An 18156-nucleotide genomic window follows, 5' to 3' on the forward strand; every position below is an offset into this window, starting at 1 on the left:
GAAATTGAGACAGAGAGGTCAAGGAGGGGAAGAGAAGTGTCAGAGATGGACCATGTGAAAATGATGGAGGGATGGAGATTGGAAGCAAAATTAATAAATTTTTCCAGGTCCCGACGAGAGCATGAAGCAGCACCGAAGTAATCATCGATGTACCGGAGAAAGAGTTGTGGGAGGGGGCCGGAGTAGGACTGGAACAAGGAATGTTCCACATACCCCATAAAGAGACAGGCATAGCTGGGGCCCATGCGGGTACCCATAGCCACACCTTTTATTTGGAGGAAGTGAGAGGAGTTAAAGGAGAAATTGTTCAGTGTGAGAACAAGTTCAGCCAGACGGAGGAGAGTAGTGGTGGATGGGGATTGTTGGGGCCTCTGTTCAAGGAAGAAGCTAAGGGCCCTCAGACCATCCTGGTGGGGGATGGACGTGTAGAGGGATTGGACATCCATGGTGAAGAGGAAGCGGTTGGGGCCAGGGAACTGGAAATTGTTGATGTGACGTAAGGTGTCAGAGGAATCACTGATGTAGGTGGGAAGGGACTGGATAAGGGGAGAGAGAAGGGAGTCAAGATAACGAGAAATGAGTTCCGTGGGGCAGGAACAGGCTGACACGATCGGTCTGCCAGGACAGTTCTGTTTGTGGATTTTGGGTAGGAGGTAGAAACGGGCCGTCCGAGGTTGGGCGACTATCAAGTTGGAAGCTGTGGGAGGAAGATCTCCAGAGGAGATGAGGTCAGTGACAGTCCTGGAAACAATGGCTTGATGTTCTGTGGTGGGGTCATGGTCCAGGGAGAGGTAGGAGGAAATGTCTGCGAGTTGACGCTCAGCCTCCGCGAGGTAGAGGTCAATGCGCCAGACAACATATACTCAATGACTCAGCCTCCACTGCTCGTGGTGGGGGGAGAGAATTCCACAGGCTAACGGGAGGAGAAATGCCTCCTCATCTCTGCCTGAAATGGGAGACCCCTTATTTTGAAACTATGACCCCTAGCTCTAGATTCCCCCACAAGGGGAAACATCCTCTCAGCATTTACCCTATCAAGCCCCTTCAGGATCTTATATGTTTCAATAAGATCATGGCTGATGAAATCAAATTCCATTTTTTATTAGAGATTCTGAGACATTTTCTGTGAATCGTTTATTTTCCAATGGAAACTAAATCAACAGCTTTGATTATACCCTGCAACAGTCCAAGGATGTACATCCTATATAGATTCACGTGAGGATCAATTTGCTTATGATCATTTGTGTTGTGTTTCACAATATTTGAATTAAACAATGACATCCGTTGAATCACACAGTTAGACAAAGTATGCTCTAGGGAAAAGAAACTTCATATAAATTGAAATTGGTGCTTTATATTTAAACCAGTAATAAGAATTTAGGGCTATCTCAAGGCAACATATACACTAGCTACACCCAATAGATATATAACAATCAAATGCTAAATTGAGCTGATCTAGAATGACAATTAAATAGATTGACATTTGTAAGGTGAGAATGGGGTAATTAATCCCCTGTTTAAATATATTTGTGACCAGGAATTGGCAATTACTTGGGAGTTTTCACATTGTGCTTTGAACAAAACTAGTTTCTGCAGAATTGAATGAATGGACTGAAAAGGAACATGAATTTTCATTATAAAAGGAAACACTTAACAATGACTCATTGAAGTGATAATAGATTGTAACAGTTTCTCCTTAGTATTCACACTCATTGAATACACTAAGACTGTCTCAGGAACCCTTACACTTGCAAAAATCAACCAATCAGCTGGCTACAGAACTTGCCTATTTTAAATGAGCTTCAAATGACATGGGACCGGTAAAGCTGTCAGTGACCTCCGATAAAGATTGACATGTTGGTCTATCACACATGTCATGGGTGGATGAAGACTGATTTCTTTCTTCTGCTTTACACTAAATGCTCCCTAACACTTATGATAATTACAACTTCGCGGTTGTAATTATCTTCAATAATATAAAGCATGCGTCACTTGATGCTTAAGTTCCAATACTTGCACATCGAGTTAGTATGTTCAAAAGAGTCAGAACAAAAGAAAATGACAATGTCTAGCCTACAAGTTTTATTTTGCACAGCCAATATGCTGTCTGAAACAAAGACAAAAATTGCTGGAAAAACTCAGCAGGTCTGACAGCATCTGTGGAGAGGAAGACAGAGTTAACGTTTTGAGTCCGTATGACTCTTCATAATACGGACTCGAAACGTTAATTCTGTCTTCCTCTCCACAGATGCTGTCAGACCTGCTGAGTTTTTCCAGCAATTTTTGTTTCAGATTTCCAGCATCCACATTATTTTGCTTTTATCAATATGCTGTCTGCTTCAGCTATAATTCACCAATCATTAGCTAACCAATGGGCAGTACCTGAGAATTCCCTAGACATTCTCTCTCCATACTTCCTGCCCTTGATAGCCCCAGTCAAAGTTGCCAGTGTTTCTTAGGTCTGAGTCCAATATACAAGTTATTACAGAAGATAAAGAAGCAAGTGATTAAGAAGGCTAATGGAATGCCGGTGTTTATTGCAAGGGGAGTGGAATATAAAAGTAGGGAAGTTCTACTGCAACTGTACAGGGAGTTGGTTAGACCGCATCTGAAGTACTGTGTACAGTTTTGCTCTCCCTATTTGACGTAGGATATGATTGTGTTGTACGCAGTTCAGAGAAGGCACTTGACTCATCCCTGGGGTGAAGGGTTTATCCTACGAAGAAAGGTTGAACAGGTGGGGCCTATGCCCACTGGAGTTTAGAAAAATGAGAGGTGGTTTTATTGAAACATTTAAGATCCTGAGGGTACTTGATAGGGTTTCCTCTTGTGGGAGAGACTAGAACTCGGGGACAAATTTTTTCTCTCAGAGTGTCATTAGTCTGTGGAATTCTCTTCCTCAGAAAGCAGTAGAGGCTGGTCCATTGAATTCATGCAAGGCTGAGTTAGGTAGGTTTTTGATAGATGAGGGAGTTAAGGGTTATGGGAGGCAAACAGGAAAGTGGAGTTGAGACCGCAATCAGATCAGCCATGATCTTATTGAATGGCAGGGCAGGGCTCGAAGAGTCAAATGGCCTACTCCTGCACATAAATTCTATGTTCCTATGAAGATCAATGGCAGAAACCAGCGACCCTGAGTAGACATCAACCTTGAGCCAAGGGGCCACCGACAATGATGACGACAAAGATACTATCTAACTATCAGGGAATGATATAAAATGAATTTAAAACAGGTTTACATTTATACAGGGTAAAATGATTACGGACATTTGCTCATCTGTATAAAATGTAATAGTAACTCACTTAGACACACTTGTGGATTATAGGAGCTGTATACCTGTCAGAAATGATACAATTCACTACCAATAGTAAAATATTTTTTTCTTACTTGGTTTTAATTTTACCAACAAAATAATCTACAAGTGTCACAACAAAGATGGCAAGTGCTCCTAATAATGTGTTGTTGCATCACTTACTGTTCTCAGACACCTCCAAAACATAGTGAATTAGGGGGCTGTTGCCATCAAATGCTTTTGCCCATGTCAGGGTGATGGCTCTCTTTTCACTGGTACTCAGCTGGGCAGCCAGGTTCTCTGGAGCATGTGGAAGCTGCCTACAGCAAGAAAGTAAAGCATGAATAGAGTAACTCAAAGTGCAACTTGCCCACCATTTTTGTCTCTCCAGATTTTCTCCTCAGGTGTCTCAATTCAGTCTCCAAGCTGTATTAAACACTGGCCCAATACTATGCAAGTCATGTCTACTATGCTGCTTATATATTCTAATGGCAGCAGGTCAGAAATTGAACCAGTTCTGATTGTTGCTGAATCTTGTACACTGACGATCAGTACAAGTTTGTATTCATGATTTTATCAAGCTGGATGAAAACTTCCCTGCCAGCACAAGTTCCATAAATGATAAATGGTGGTAAATACTGTTGGTGGAAACATTTTAGTGTTGTTCTTGGTTGCATTTCTAACATAGAATGTGCAGCACAGAAACAGGCCACTCAGGCCAACTGATGCTTGCTGGTGGGTACGCTCCACCAAAGCCTCTATCCACCCTTCTTTATCAAACCCTATCATATAACTTTCTATTCCTCTCTCCCTTCATATGATTGCCTAGCTCCCCCTTATATGCATCTATGCTTTTTCACCTCAACTACTCTTTGTGGTGCCGAGTTTCACATTCTAACCACTCTCTGGGTAAAGTAGTTCTTCCGACTTTCTCTATTGGATTTATTAGTGATTATCTTATTTATGGCCCCCAGTTTTGGTCTCTCCCACAGGTAGAAACATATTCTCCATTTCTACCCTATCAAACCCTTTCCAGATATTAAAGATCTCTTTTAGGTCACTCCTCAGCCTTCTCTTTTAGGAACATAGGAGCAGGAGTAAGCCATTCGGCTCATCAAGCTCATCCTCCATTCAAACAGATCATGGCTGGTCATCTACCTCTATGCCGTTTTTCTCCACTATCCCTATATCCCTTGATGTCATTAGTATCCTGAAATCTATTGATTTCTGTCTTGAACATGCTGAATGATTGAGCTTCTACAGCCCTCTGGGGTAGAGAATTCCAATGATTCACCAACGTCTGAGTGAAGATATTCCTCCTCATCTCAGTCTTAAATGGCCTACCCCTTGGACTGAGACTGCATACCCCGGTTCTAGACACAACAGCTAGTGGAAACATCCTATCCACATTTACCCCTGTCACACCCTGTATGAATTTTGTAAGTTTCAATGAAGTGACCACCCATCCTTTAAAACTTAATCTCATAAAACAATCCCACCATCCCAGGGATTAGTCTGGCGAACCTCTGTTGCATTCCCTCTATGGCAGTACATCCTTCCTTAGATAAGGAGATTAAGACTGTACACAATACTCCAGGTGTAGTCTCACCAAGGTTCTATGCCAGTCTTGTCCAACCCCCGGCCCAAGCATTTGTTGAAAATGCCAGGAGGACGGGTCAAATGAGTTGGAAGATTTCTGCAGGGGACTGCTCCTCCAATCACAGCCCGTTTCTCTCACGCATTTGCTGCTAATGGGCTCACTATAGAACCTACCAGCAGCAAACATGGAATAAAACCAGGCTGTGATAGGAGGAACAGCAAACACTGGCAACTCTGCAGCGGCAGGGCGCCCGCTCACCATGTTTCACCCCGTGTTCCCCCGGTTCCTCCCCTCGTTCCCCTGGTTCCTCCCCTCGTTCCCCCGGTTCCTCCCCGTGTTCCCCCGGTTCCTCCCCACGTTCCCCCGGTTCCTCCCCTCGTTCCCCCGGTTCCTCCCCTCGTTCCTCCCTGCATTTAACTGGCTCTCAACACTTCCCTGAGCGGGCACCTGCATTTGGGTGCCTCTAGGCCTCAGGCCTTGCTCCAGGCCTCTTTTCTGCTCTCATCGCACCTACCCTGCTCCAGCAGCCAATTTAATGAGTGAGGATAAGTGAGGGTGGGTGAGTGAGTAAGTGAGGGTGGGAGAGTGAGTGAGTGAGGAAGTGAGAGTGGATGAGGGGTGAGGGAGGGTAGGTGGGTCATTGAGGATGGGTAGATGGGTGTGTGGTTGCCTGAGAGAGAGAGGGGGGGGGTGTGTGAGAGGGAGAGGGTAGTGTGTGCTTGAGAGAGGGAATGAGTGTGTGTGTGAGAGAGGGTGAGAGTGAGTGTTTGAGAGAGAGGGTGTGTGTGTTTGTGTGTGTGTGTGAGAGAGAGCGAGTGAGAGTGTGTATGTTTTTTTATTCATTCATGGGATGGGGGCTTCGCTGGCTGGGCCAGCATTTATTGCCCATCCTTAGTTGCCCTCGAGAAGGTGGTGGTGACCTGCTTTCTTGAACCGCTGCAGTACACCCACAGTGCTGTTAGGAAGGGAGTTCCAGGATTTTGACCCAGCGACAGTGAAGGAACGGCGAAATGTTTCCAAGTCAAGATGGAGAGTGACTTGGATGGGAACTTCCAGATGGTGGTATTCCCATCTATGTTCTCCCTTGTCCTTCTAGATGGTAGTGGTCATGGGTTTGGAAGGTGCTGTCTAAGGAGCTTTGGTGAATTCCTGCAGTACATCTTGTAGGTGGTACACACTGCTGCTACTGTGCGTCGGTGATGGAGAGAGTGAATGTTTGTGGATGGGGTGCAATCAAGTGGGCTGCTTTGTCCTGGGTGGTGCCAAGCTTCTTGAGTGTTGTGGGAGTTGGTTGCATTCATCCAGGAAAGTGGGGGATATTCCATCACACTCCTGACTTGTGCCTTGTAGATGGTGGACAGGCTTTGGGGAGTCAGGAGGTGAGTTACTCATCACAGGATTCCGAGCCTCTGACCTGCGCTTGTAGCCACAGTATTTATATGGCTAGTCCAGTACAGTTTCTGGTCAATGGTAGCCCCCAGGATGTTGATAGTGGGGGATTCAGTGATGGTAATGCCATTGAATGACAAAGGGCGATGGTTAGATTCTCTCTTGTTGATGGTCATTGCCTGACATTTGTGTGGCGTGAATGTTACTTGCCACTTGTTAGCCCAAGCCTGAATATTGTCCAGGTCTTGCTGCATTTGGACATGGGCTGCTTCAGTATCTGAGGAGTCGCGAATGGTGCTGAACATTCTGCAATCATCAGCGAACATTCCCACTTCTGACCTTATGATGGAAGGAAGGTCATTGATGAAGCAGCTGAAGATGGTTCGGCCTAGGATACTACCCTGAGGAACTCCTGCAGTGATGTCCTGAAGCTGACTGACCTCCAACAACCACAACCATCTTCCTTTGTGCTAGGCATGACTCCAACCAGTGGAGACTTTTCCCCCTGATTCCCATTGACTCCAGTTTTGCTGGGGCTCCTTGATGCTATACTCATAAATGCAGCCTTGATGTCAAGGGCAGTCACTCTCACCTCACCTAGGGAGTTTGGCTCTTTTGTCCATGTTTGAACCAAGGCTATAATGAGGTCAGAAGCTGAGTGGCCTTGGCAGAACCCAAACTGGGCATCAGTGAGCAGGTCATTGCTAAGCGAGTGCTGCTTGTTAGCACTGTTGATGACCCTTTCCTTTACTTTACTGTTGATTGTGTGTCGACTGATGGGGCGGTAATTGGCCAAGTTGGATTTGTCCTGCTTTTTGTGCATATGACATACTTGGGCAATTTTCCACATAGCTGGGTAGATGCCAGCATTGAAGCTGTACTGGAACAGCTTGGCTAGGGGTGTGTGTATGTGTGTGTGCATGTGCATGCGTGCGTGACAGTGAGCATGTGTGTTTGAGACTAGAGAGGGTGAGTGTGTGTGAGAGAGAGAGAGTGCAGATGAATGTGTGAGAGAGAGAGAGAGAGGGTGAGTATGTGTATGTGAGAGAGAGGGTGAGTGTGTTTGTGAGAGAGAGAGTGATTGTGTGTGTGTGTGAGAAATAGAGGGTAAGTTTTTGTGCGTATGTGACAGAGAGAAGGTGAGAGTGTGGGTATATGTATGTGAGAACGAGGGAGAGGGTGATAGTGTATGTGTGTGTGAGAGAGAGGGTGGGTGTGTGTGTGAGAGAGGGAGGGTGAATGCATGTGTGTGAGAGAGAGAGGGTGAGTGTATATTAAAAAGTGTGTGTGTGTGTGTGTGAGAAAGAAAGGGAGGGGGTGAGCGTGTGTGTCTGAGAGGGAAAGGAAGAGAGGGGTGAGTGTATGTGTGTGAGAGAGAGAGGGTATGTGAGAGAGGGTTGGGGACATGTGTATGTATGTATGTATGTATGTGTGATGTGTGTGTGTGAGAGAGAGAGTGCGTGTGTTTGAGAGAGGCTGAGTGTGTGTGTTTGAGAGAGAGGGTGAGTGTGTGTGTGTGTGTGAGAGAGAAAGAGTGAAAGGGTGTGTGTGAGAGAGGGAGGGTGAATGCATGTGTGAGAGAGAGAGGGTGAGTGTATGTTAAAAAAGTGTGTGTGTGTGTGTGTGTGAGAGAGAGAGGGGTGAGCGTGTGTGTCTGAGAGGGAAAGAAAGAGAGGGGTGAGTGTGTGTATGTGAGAAAGGGGTGCGGACATGTGGATGTATGTGTGTGTGTGTGTGAGAGAGACAGAGAGAGAGAGAGGCTGAGTGTGTGTGTTTGAGAGGGGTTGAGTGTGTGTGTGTGTGTGTGAGAGAGAGAGTGAATGTGTGAGAGAGGGGTGAGGGCGTGTGTGTGTGTGAGAGGGAGTGAATGTGTGTATAAAAGAGAGAGAGGGTGAGGGTGTGACAGGGTAGATGTGTGTGAGAGAAGTTGAGTTTGTGTATGTGTATGAGAGAGAGGGAGGGAGGGTGTGCACATGTGTTTGACAGTAGAGAGGATGTGTGGGGGTGTGTGTGTGAGAGAAAGAGAGGGTGGGTGTGTGTTTTTTTTTCGTTCTTGAGACGTGGGTGTTGCTGGCTAGGCCATCATTTATTGCCCATCCCCAATTGCCCTTGTTTAAAGGGCATTTAAGAGTCAACCACATTGCTGTGGGTCTGGAGTCACATATAGGCCAGACCAGGTAAGGGCGGCAGATTTCCTTCCCTAAAGGACATAATTTTAATTTCAGAATTTTTTCATTGAAGACAAATCCCACCATCTGCTGTGGTCCCCAGGTCCCCAAAGCATTATCCTGGGTTTCTGGATTACTAATCCAGTGACAATATCACTACACCACCACCACCTCCCCCATATGCATTGAGAGAGAGGGTGAGTGAGTGTGTGAGAGAGTGAGAGAGGGTGAGTGTGTGTGCATTGAGAGAGAGAAAGAGAGAGGGGGTGAGTACATGTATGTGTGTGAGAGAGAGGATGAATGTGTGTGTGTGTGAGAGAGAGGGTGAGTGTGTGAGAGAGTGAGAGAGGATGAGTATGTGTGCATTGAGAGAGAGAGAGAGAGAGGGTGAGTGAGTGTGTTTGAGAGGGTGAGTATGTGTGTTTGAGAGGGTGAGTATGTGTGTGAGATAGAGTTAGTGTGTGTATATTATGAGAGAGAGGGTGAGTGTGTGTTTGAGAGAGAGGGTGAGTATGTGTGTGAGAGAGTGAGAGAGGATGAGTGTGTGTGCATTGAGAGAGAGAAAGAGAGAGGGGGGGGTGAGTACATGTGTATGTGTGAGAGAGAGGGTGAATGCGTATGTGTGTGTGAGAGAGAGGGTGAGAGAGTGAGAGAGGATGAGTGTGTGTGTTTGAGAGGGTGAGTACCTGTGTGTGTGTGTGTGTGTGAGAGAGAGAGAGGGTGAATGTGTGTGAGATAGAGTTAGTGTGTGTATATTATGAGAGAGAGAATGAGTGTGTGTGTGAGAGTGAGAGAGAAAGAGAGAGGCAGAGGTGGGGTGAGAGGGAAGGGATTGTGTGTCTGGCTCACTCCCAGTCTCAGTGCTCCCATTCACCCTCACCCCCACACACCAAAAGGAACTCTCACTCACTCCCACAGTGGTGAGGGTGAGTAAGTGGGCATCCCGAGACTGGGAATGAGCTGGACACACACACTCACACGCTTTCATACTTGAACGGTCATCTTAATTTTAAAAAAGTAATAAATAATCAATTTATTGTTGTGATTTATTTTGCTCAGCATGTTCTTTCTTTTCATATGTCAGCTCTTTTAAAAAAAATTCATATTTAATGTTGTACCAAACCTTATCTTTCTGAAATTTGCTCACCCCACCCCCCGAGTGTCATAAAAATTGAAATGTTGCCCTCCATGCAAAAATGTTGGACAAGCCTGCCCTATACAATTGCAGCAAGACATCTTTACCCCCGTACTTAAAAGCCCTTGCGACGAAGGCCAACATACCATTTACTTTCCTAATTGATTGCTGCACTTGCATACTAACTTTCTAGTGACTCATGAACAAGGACACCCAGGTCCCTTTGGACATCAACACTTCCCAACCTCTCACCATTTAAGAAATATTCTGTCTTTGTTTTTTCTACCAAAGTGGATAACTTCACACTTATTCACACTATATTCCATCTGCCATACTCTTGCCCATTCAGTCTGTCCAAATTTCCTTGAAACCTCCTTACACCCCCTCACAACTTACATTCCCAGCTAGTTTTGTGTCATCAGCAAATTTGAAAATATTACATTTGGTCTCCACATCCAAATCATTTATATAGATTGTGAACAGCTGTGGCCCAAGCACTGATCCATGTGGTACCCCATTAGCCTGCCAACCTGAGAATGACCCGTTTATTCCTACTCTCTGTTTTCTGCCTATTAACTAATTCTCAATCCATGCCAGTTTATTACCCCCAATCTCATATGCTCTAATTTTGTTCACTAACGTCCTTTGTGGGACCTTATAAAAAGCCTTCTAAAAATCCAAATGCACCACATCCACCTTCCCTGTTGAGTTTTTGTGTCTTAGAGTAATGTATATTGTGGTAGACCATGTAATACTTCTTTATATACTAGCTATTGCCTGTCTACCATCTAATGTTTTAATGTATTTTCCCAACTTGCCCCTCATACCTTTATAGTTTCTGAAGTGCTTTGTCACTACTTAACAACTTCACACACACATAAACCCTTATCTGCTTCTGAACCCCAGCTTTCTGTGTAAAACTGGAAGGTTCCTTTAATCTTTTTCAACACCAGAGGGCAATACATCTGGGATTTAGCACAATCTACTGGCAGGTTTTTTTATATAACATTTCTTTTTAACTAAAATGTCCTTTTACAAAAAAAGCATAAACGTTAAACACAAACATCACAGTTTTCTAGTTTCAGAATGAACTATATCATTTTCAAACTTAATGTAAAATAGTATCATATTATGGTCACTATTTCCTAAAGGCTCCTTTACAGCAAGATCATTAATTAGCTCCTTCTCATTACATAATACTAAATCTGAAAAAGCCTGATCCTAGTTGGTTCTTTAATGTACTGCTCCAGAAGCCCATCTCATACACACTCCAGGAATTCATCCTCCACAGCATTAGCGCTTTTCCAGAGAAAAGTGCCCCAGCCTGTTCAATCTTTCCTGATCGGTATAGCCTCTATGTTCTGCTTTGTACTTTCCCTAGTGCCTCATAGTCCTTTAATATGGAGACCAGAGCTGTGCACAGCACCCTAAGTTTGATTAAACCAAGGTTCAGTACAAGCTTAGCATAGTTTCCTGTTTTTATTTTTATCCCTCTAGAAATTAACCCCTCTGTTTTGATTGCTATTTTCATGGCCTTTTAAAGTTGTATTGCTACTTTTAGTGATTGGTGTATCAGGACCCCTCTGCACCTCTATCCCATTTAAATTCTTATTTTCCAAAGAGTAAGTGGCTTCCTTATTCTTCATTCCAAAATGCACCACCTCACAATTGTTGATATTGGAATTAATTTGTCATTTACATATTCATTCTGCAAATACATTAATGTCATCATGTATTTTGTTAGTCTTCCTCAGTATTAATCATATCCTGCAATTTGATGTCATTTCAAATTTTTAAATTGTACCTCCTATTCCCAATCCAAATCATTTATGTAAACATGAACAACAGTGATTCCAGGACAGATCCTTGTGGAACACCATTTCCCAACTTTTGCCTATTTGAATAACTACCCTTAACCTCGGCTCTGTTTATTCATTTGTAGCCAGCCTGTTAACAATTCCACTAATTTTTCTGACTCCACATGCTTTGACCTTAGTTATGAGTCTATTAAGTGGTACGCTATCAAAAGCTTTTTGAAAATCCAAATACATTACATTGATGACATGACCCTTGTTTACTCTTTCTGTTACTTCTTCAAAAAACTCAGTGAAGGTTCAGGCGAAGGGAAATTTAAAAATCCAAAGAGAAAATTTGAGGCAACAGAACACTGTAGTGATGGGGGTAAATACAAGCACAGTGGAACAGGAAGGGACAAAGAGTTTAAGAGTAATTGTGCATCAGCGTGTAGGTCCGTGCAGGGAGTAACAGTAAAAAGATGAAATTAAAGGCTCTTTATCTGAATGCATAAAACACCCACAATAAGATAGATGAACTAGAGGCTGAAATAAAGATAAATGGTTTAGATCTAATCACCATTCCAGAGACATGGTTACATGGTGACCAAAATTGGCAAACAAATATTCCACGGTACACAATATTTCGGAAGACAGACAGAATGGCAAAGGAAGAGGAGTAACCCTGATAGTAAAAGGATGACATAAAGACGTTAGTGAGGAAGGATCTTGGCTCAGAAGATCGTGAAGTACAATCAGTATGGGCGGAGATTAGGAATAGCAAGAGTCAAGATAACGCTGGTGGGAATAGTTTCTCGGCCTCCTAACAGTAGTTATACTGTTGGACAGAGCATTAAACAATAAATTATTGGAGTGTGTAACAAAGGCAACATAATAATTGTGGGGGTCTTTATAGACTAGATAAATCAAACTGGCAACGTTGTTCTAGAAGATGAGTTCGTAGAATATTTTTGTGACAGTTTCCTGGAGCAATACATTGTGGGACCAACTCATGATAATGCTATTTGAAATCTAGTATTATGTAATGAGACAGAGTTAATTAGCAATCTCATAGTAAAACATCTGCTGGAAACTAATTGTCGTAATACCATTGAATTCCATGTTAAGTTTGAAAGCAACATACTCTAATCACAGACAAAAATCTTAAATTTAAACAAAGCCAATTACATAGGTATGAGGGGAGAACTGGCTAAGGTTGATTGGGTAAATAGACTAAAAGGTATGACTAAATAAACAGTGGGGAACATTTAAAGAAAGAATTCAAAAGACAACAAAAATACATTTCACTGAAAAACAAAAACACATTAAGATCCATCTGTGGCTCAGAAATAAGGGTAGCTTTAGATTAACAGAAACAGCTTATAAGGTTGCAAAAACATAGTCGCAAGTCTGAAAATAGAGAGTGTTTTAGAAAGCTGCAAAGAGTCACCAAAAAGTTGATAAAACAGAAAAACTAGAGTATGCAAGCAAACTAGCCAGGAATATAAAAACAGATTATAAGAGCTTTTACAAGAATATATAGAGGAGAGTAGCTAAAGTAAACCTAGGTCTCTTGGAAACAGAGACAAGAGAAATTATTAAGGGGAATGTGGAAATGGCAGAGGCACTGAACAAATATTTTGTACCTGTCTTCATAGCAGAAGACAGAAGCTACATATCAGAAATAGAGAGTAACTTGGGTGCTAAAAAGAGTGAGGAAATTAATATATGCAAAGTAAAAGTACCGGAGAAACATAAGGGACTCAAATCCGACAGATCACCAGTGAAACTGCAATAATTACAAGGGAAGAATGAGTCTGAAGCTTGTCTTTTTTCCTCAAGCGGCTATCAACTTTTTGCAGCTTTTGATAACACTCTTCATTTTCAGACTTGCTGCCATTTTTTTGCAACCTTATAAGCTCCTTCTTTTAATCTAAAGCTACCCTTAACTTCTGAGTAAGCCACAAGTGGGATCTTTCTTGCTGTTTATGGCTTTCAATAGAATGTATTTTTTTTATTATTTGTTGACAGCTCAGCAGGGTAACAAACTCCCAGTTCCTTTCCCCCCTGAAGTGTTACAGCTGTAGCTATTTATGGCTGAGCCAATGTCCATCACCTGTTTTCACAATGCAATTGTCTTAACAATGCAATTGATACACAATGTAATTGCCAGACAACAAGATGATTGTTATTAGACCAAGATAATGTAATTACTGATACATTGACACCCAAGTCCTGATGGCCCACATCCAATGGTCCTAAAAGGAATAGCTGCAGACATTGTGGATGCTCTGGCTATGATTTTCCAAAATTCCCTAGATTCTGGAATGGTCCCAACAGATTAAAAGTTAGCAAATGTGACAACGCTATTCCAGAAAGGAGGGAGAGAGAAAACAGGGAACTATAGGCCAGTTAGCCTGACATCAGTCATTGGCAAAGTGCTGGAATGTATTGTTAGGGAAGACTTAACAATATATTTAGAAAATCATGGAATGATTATGAAAAGTCAACATGGGTTTACCAAAGGGAAAATGTATTTGACAAATTTATTAGGGTGATTTGAGGATGTAACTATTACGGTAGATAAAGGGGGACCAGTAGATGTAATGTACCTGGATTTCCAAAATGCATTTAATAAGGTGCCACACAAAACATTAATAGGCAAGCTCATGGAGTTGGGGGTATTATATTCGCATAGATTGAGGATTAGTTAATGGACAGGCAACAAAGAGTAGGCATAAATGGGGCATTCTCAAGTTGACAGGCTGTGGCAATTGGAGTGCCACAAGGATCATTGCTGGGCCTCAGCTATTTATAATCTATATTAATAGTTTAGACAAAGAGACAGGGAGTAACGTATCGAAGTTTGCTGACGACGCAAAGCTAGGTGGAAATGTAAGTTGTGAGGGGGAGACAGAGAGGCTGCAAAGAGATGTAGTCAGGCTAAGTGAGTGGGCAACAAGATGGCAGATGGTATATAATGTAGGCAAGTGTGAGATTATTTACTTTGGTCGTAAGAATAGAAAAGCAGAATATTTTTTGAAAAGGTGTAAACTTGTAAATATTGATGCTCAGGGAGACTTGGGTGTGCTTGTTCAAGGAACTCAAGGTTAGCATGCAGATACAGAAAGCAATTATTGGAGTAATTTTCCATGCCTGTTGGTGTCGGGCATGTGTGGTGGAGCGAGTGGACAATATGGCAAGAAAGCCAAAAATCAGTTTCATGACATTGTGAAACTGATTTTTGGCTTTCTTGCCATATTGTCCACTCGCGCCACCACACATGCCCGACACCAACAGGTGTTGCGATTGTCCGCTCAGCCCGTTGATGGTGGGCCGCATTTCCAACCATCGGATGTCGGGAACATCACTGTAATACATCAGCACACCATTATAAGGCCAGCCCGCCGGAATCATCCACTGGCTGGATCATCGGCATCACGCCGACATGTTTCACAACAGTATATAAAAAGCGTGCACTTGATGGGCTGCACTTTGAGGGGAACTTGGAGGTGAGTGCACAGTAACGTTGCGGACAGCTTGCAAGGAACACCTGTTGGACTTCAAGGTTGAGGCGCATGGCGGTGGGGGGGGGGGGCCAAAGGCTGCCCTGCAGTTAAAGGTAGCGCACAAACACATGCAGGGTGCAGGGAGGGATGGGCGAGGGAACTGGCCACGTATTAGGGACACCTTGTATAAAGTGACCTTTCCACTGCAGCTGAGACAGTTCAGGCACAGCCACATTGATATGATTGGAGTCGGGCCTCTAGCTTAGCTGCCAACTCAAACAACGCAGAGGCATCAAAGTGTCACCAAGTGCTCCAGAGCTTTTCATCCCTCGGGCACAGACTGCAAACTAAAGAGCATTTTAGTGGACTGCAGAGCAGTTGGACGACTGGGCACGTTGTACAATCTCCTCACTAAAGCTGGCCATGGAGCAGTCACTGGTGGAGATGCTCACAGCCCCTGGCAATATCATCATCCCGATTTGGACCAGTCTCCCCCATGGCTCAAGCTAACAGTGCAGCCTTGCAGTGTGGGTTAGGAGAATGCCTGCGCCTGAGCTGAGAGCACAGCATGCAGTCCAGTGGGCAAAGCTGCTGCCAATCGGTCGGGTGGAATCAGTCGGAGGTGGGCTAGGTTTCGGGCAGTCATGCAGCGCGCTAATCTCTGGCCATACAAGTGGTGGACAGTACTCTCCGGGATGCGTTAAGGGGCCTTCAGATTTAACCAAGAGAGGTTCTTAGTACACTGATGCCTACCCACACATCTCTCTCTTTCATTCTGCAGGAGGAGTACATCAGGATCATCGAGCCTGGTGACCTAGCTGTATGCCTCATGGTATACAGAGAGTGAAGATGACGGAGAAGAGAGCGACGGAGGTGCCAGGCTGTGCAGAGGGAGGAGCAGCATCCTCTGGAAGAAAGGTCGGCTGCGGCTCCCGCACACGCCACCGAAAAGCCACAGTGAGCCGTTGTTGGTCGGCGCTTAGCTAGACCGAGGGTCTACAGACTTCGCATTTCATTCCTGCAAATGACCGAGAACCAGTGTTGCTGAAGACTGCGCATGTCTAGGGAACTGGTAGGTCACGTCTGCCAGCTACTGCAGGATTTGGTGCCACGGGGACATGGAGGGCATCCACTATGAGAGTGACTGCGATGCTCCATTTCTATGCTGGTGGCGACTTTCAGGGCTCCACAATTGACCTCTGTGGGATATCATAAGCCTCCAACCACAAATGCAGGTCATGGATGCCATCTTTGCAAGAGCACACAACTTTGTGCAATTCGCCTGGGACCAGGGGAGCCAGGATGCAAGAGCAATTGGATTTGCCCAGATCTTAGGTTTCCCAACAGGTGCAGGGTGCCATAGACTGCATTCACGTGGCGCTCAGATCTCCGTTGCAACACGGGGTCAACTATGTCAACTGCAAGGGATTCCATTTGCTGAACATGCAGCTGGTGTGCAACCACCACAAACGCATCCTGCAGGTCTGCGCAGTTTCCAGGGACTGTGCATGACTCCTATATTCTCAGTTTGTCACAGATCCCTGACGTCTTCCAGGGTCCACAGAGGCTGCAGGGATGGCTCCTCGGAGACAAGGGCTACCCACAGAGGACGTAGCTGATGACACCCATGCGGTGGCCTCAGACTGCAGCAGAACGAAGGTATAACGAGGCTCATGCTGCAACTTGCAAATTGGTGGAGCAGATTATCGGGATGTTGAAAATGAGGTTCCGGTGTCTGGTGGAGCCCTCCAATATAGCCCACAACGCATCGTTGTTGCCTTTACAACCTGGCATTGCAACAGGGAGAGGAGCTGGCTGAAGAAGAAATGCAAGAGCTGGAGGTCTCCTCCAATGAGGAGGTCGTCGATGTTGATGAAAGTGTGGAATTCCTCGAAGGCGATGATGATAAGGCCCTCGCATTGGCTGGATGAAGCAAGTGCACTCTGGAGGCCCTCATAGTTGCTAGATTTGTGGAGGATGATAACGACACACAGTGAGGACACTCCATAGATCGTCACATAGCCTCTGAGAATGTCTGACATCTGTTGGGCCGAGGGCAGCTCGCTTGTGCTCTGTGATTAGGCTCATATCATAGAGATGCAGCCATGAAACTTTAAAAGCATCTGATCCTTTGTCCGCCTGCAGAACTTGAGTGCTTCAGGAGCACAGCATCACTGGTCACAGATGCTGAAGAAATGGGGACCAGCCCCACCTTAAAGGTGCTGAGAGCACGTGGAGAGAATGATGGAACTCTGTGACACCTGTTCACGACATTCTGGCAACAATGACAAGCATCGTCGAGGTGCAGGCATCAGTAATCTGTGCGTGAAGCCAGACCATCACTTTGGTCTGAAGGCTGCACAGAGCACACAGGAGAGGCCCTGGACTGAGACACCTGCCTTATCTTGTGCAGAAAGATTTCACATCTGAGTGACATGAACACTGCTCATCAGAACAAGGAGCCTTAGGCAGGGAGACATCCTTGGGAGTTTATTGACAATAGTGAACATTATGTACGAGTGATTAACACTTGTGCCCAGACTGTGCAACTACATCTTCTTAACCTTCCTAACCCTGCCGCTATGTCTTGCTGCTCCTTGGACATCCACAGTGGAGGTGCAAGCACCTGCTGACTGCTACGCCTTGTCAGTGATGAACTTGGCAGGTGTCCTCTGGAGGGCCGAGACCTGGAGGGCACCGGCTTGCTTTTGGGGGTCCTGCTGTGTGGCAGTGGCAACCTCCTGAGCCTGGAGCTGCTGGGGTCGCAGGAAGAGGGGATTCGGATGGGCTGGCCACTTCTGGAGTCACCTGAATGGATGGCCCCAGGGAGTACACCTGCTGATCCACCTCCCGATGGGTGCCCAAGAGCCCCTGGCTGACTCTTTGAGGAGAAGGGGTAGCTGGAGCTGGAGTTAAATCGGGTTGCCCTGCACCCTTCTCATCTACACACTGTTGGAGGCCAACTATGGCATCAGCGATGGAGTTCAGCCCACGCGGCAGTGCTGGAGCAACGTCCTGGACCAAGGTCTCCATGGTAGCCGTCATCCTATCAGTGTTGATCTCGGTGCATTGGCATGCCGGCGCTATCATCTCAGCCTGAAGACGGATGGACTCCTCCATTGTGCCTGGTAATCTGAGGAATGCAGCGTTCCCGAGCTTGCCTTTGCAGCTCCAGCAACTGTGACATGATCGAGTCCAGAGGCTCATCATCTGAAATTTTTGGGCTGCCAGCAATCCTCCACTTGCCGGACACCTGGGAAGTCCCTGCC

The 18156-nt window shown here is 45.1% G+C and overlaps 1 protein-coding gene across 1 annotated transcript in view; it reads right to left on the reverse strand.

The window, feature by feature from the left end:
• Positions 1-18156, reverse strand: part of sdk2b (sidekick cell adhesion molecule 2b) — a 981988-nt gene that overhangs the window by 291935 nt on the left and 671897 nt on the right. The window contains exon 14 of the mRNA XM_078571006.1: positions 3477-3613. Within this exon, the coding sequence (XP_078427132.1) occupies positions 3477-3613 (137 nt within the window). The remainder of the gene's footprint in view (positions 1-3476; positions 3614-18156) is intronic.

Source organism: Cetorhinus maximus, chromosome 24, assembly GCF_964194155.1.
Source record: "Cetorhinus maximus chromosome 24, sCetMax3.hap1.1, whole genome shotgun sequence".
NCBI lineage: Eukaryota > Metazoa > Chordata > Chondrichthyes > Lamniformes > Cetorhinidae > Cetorhinus > Cetorhinus maximus.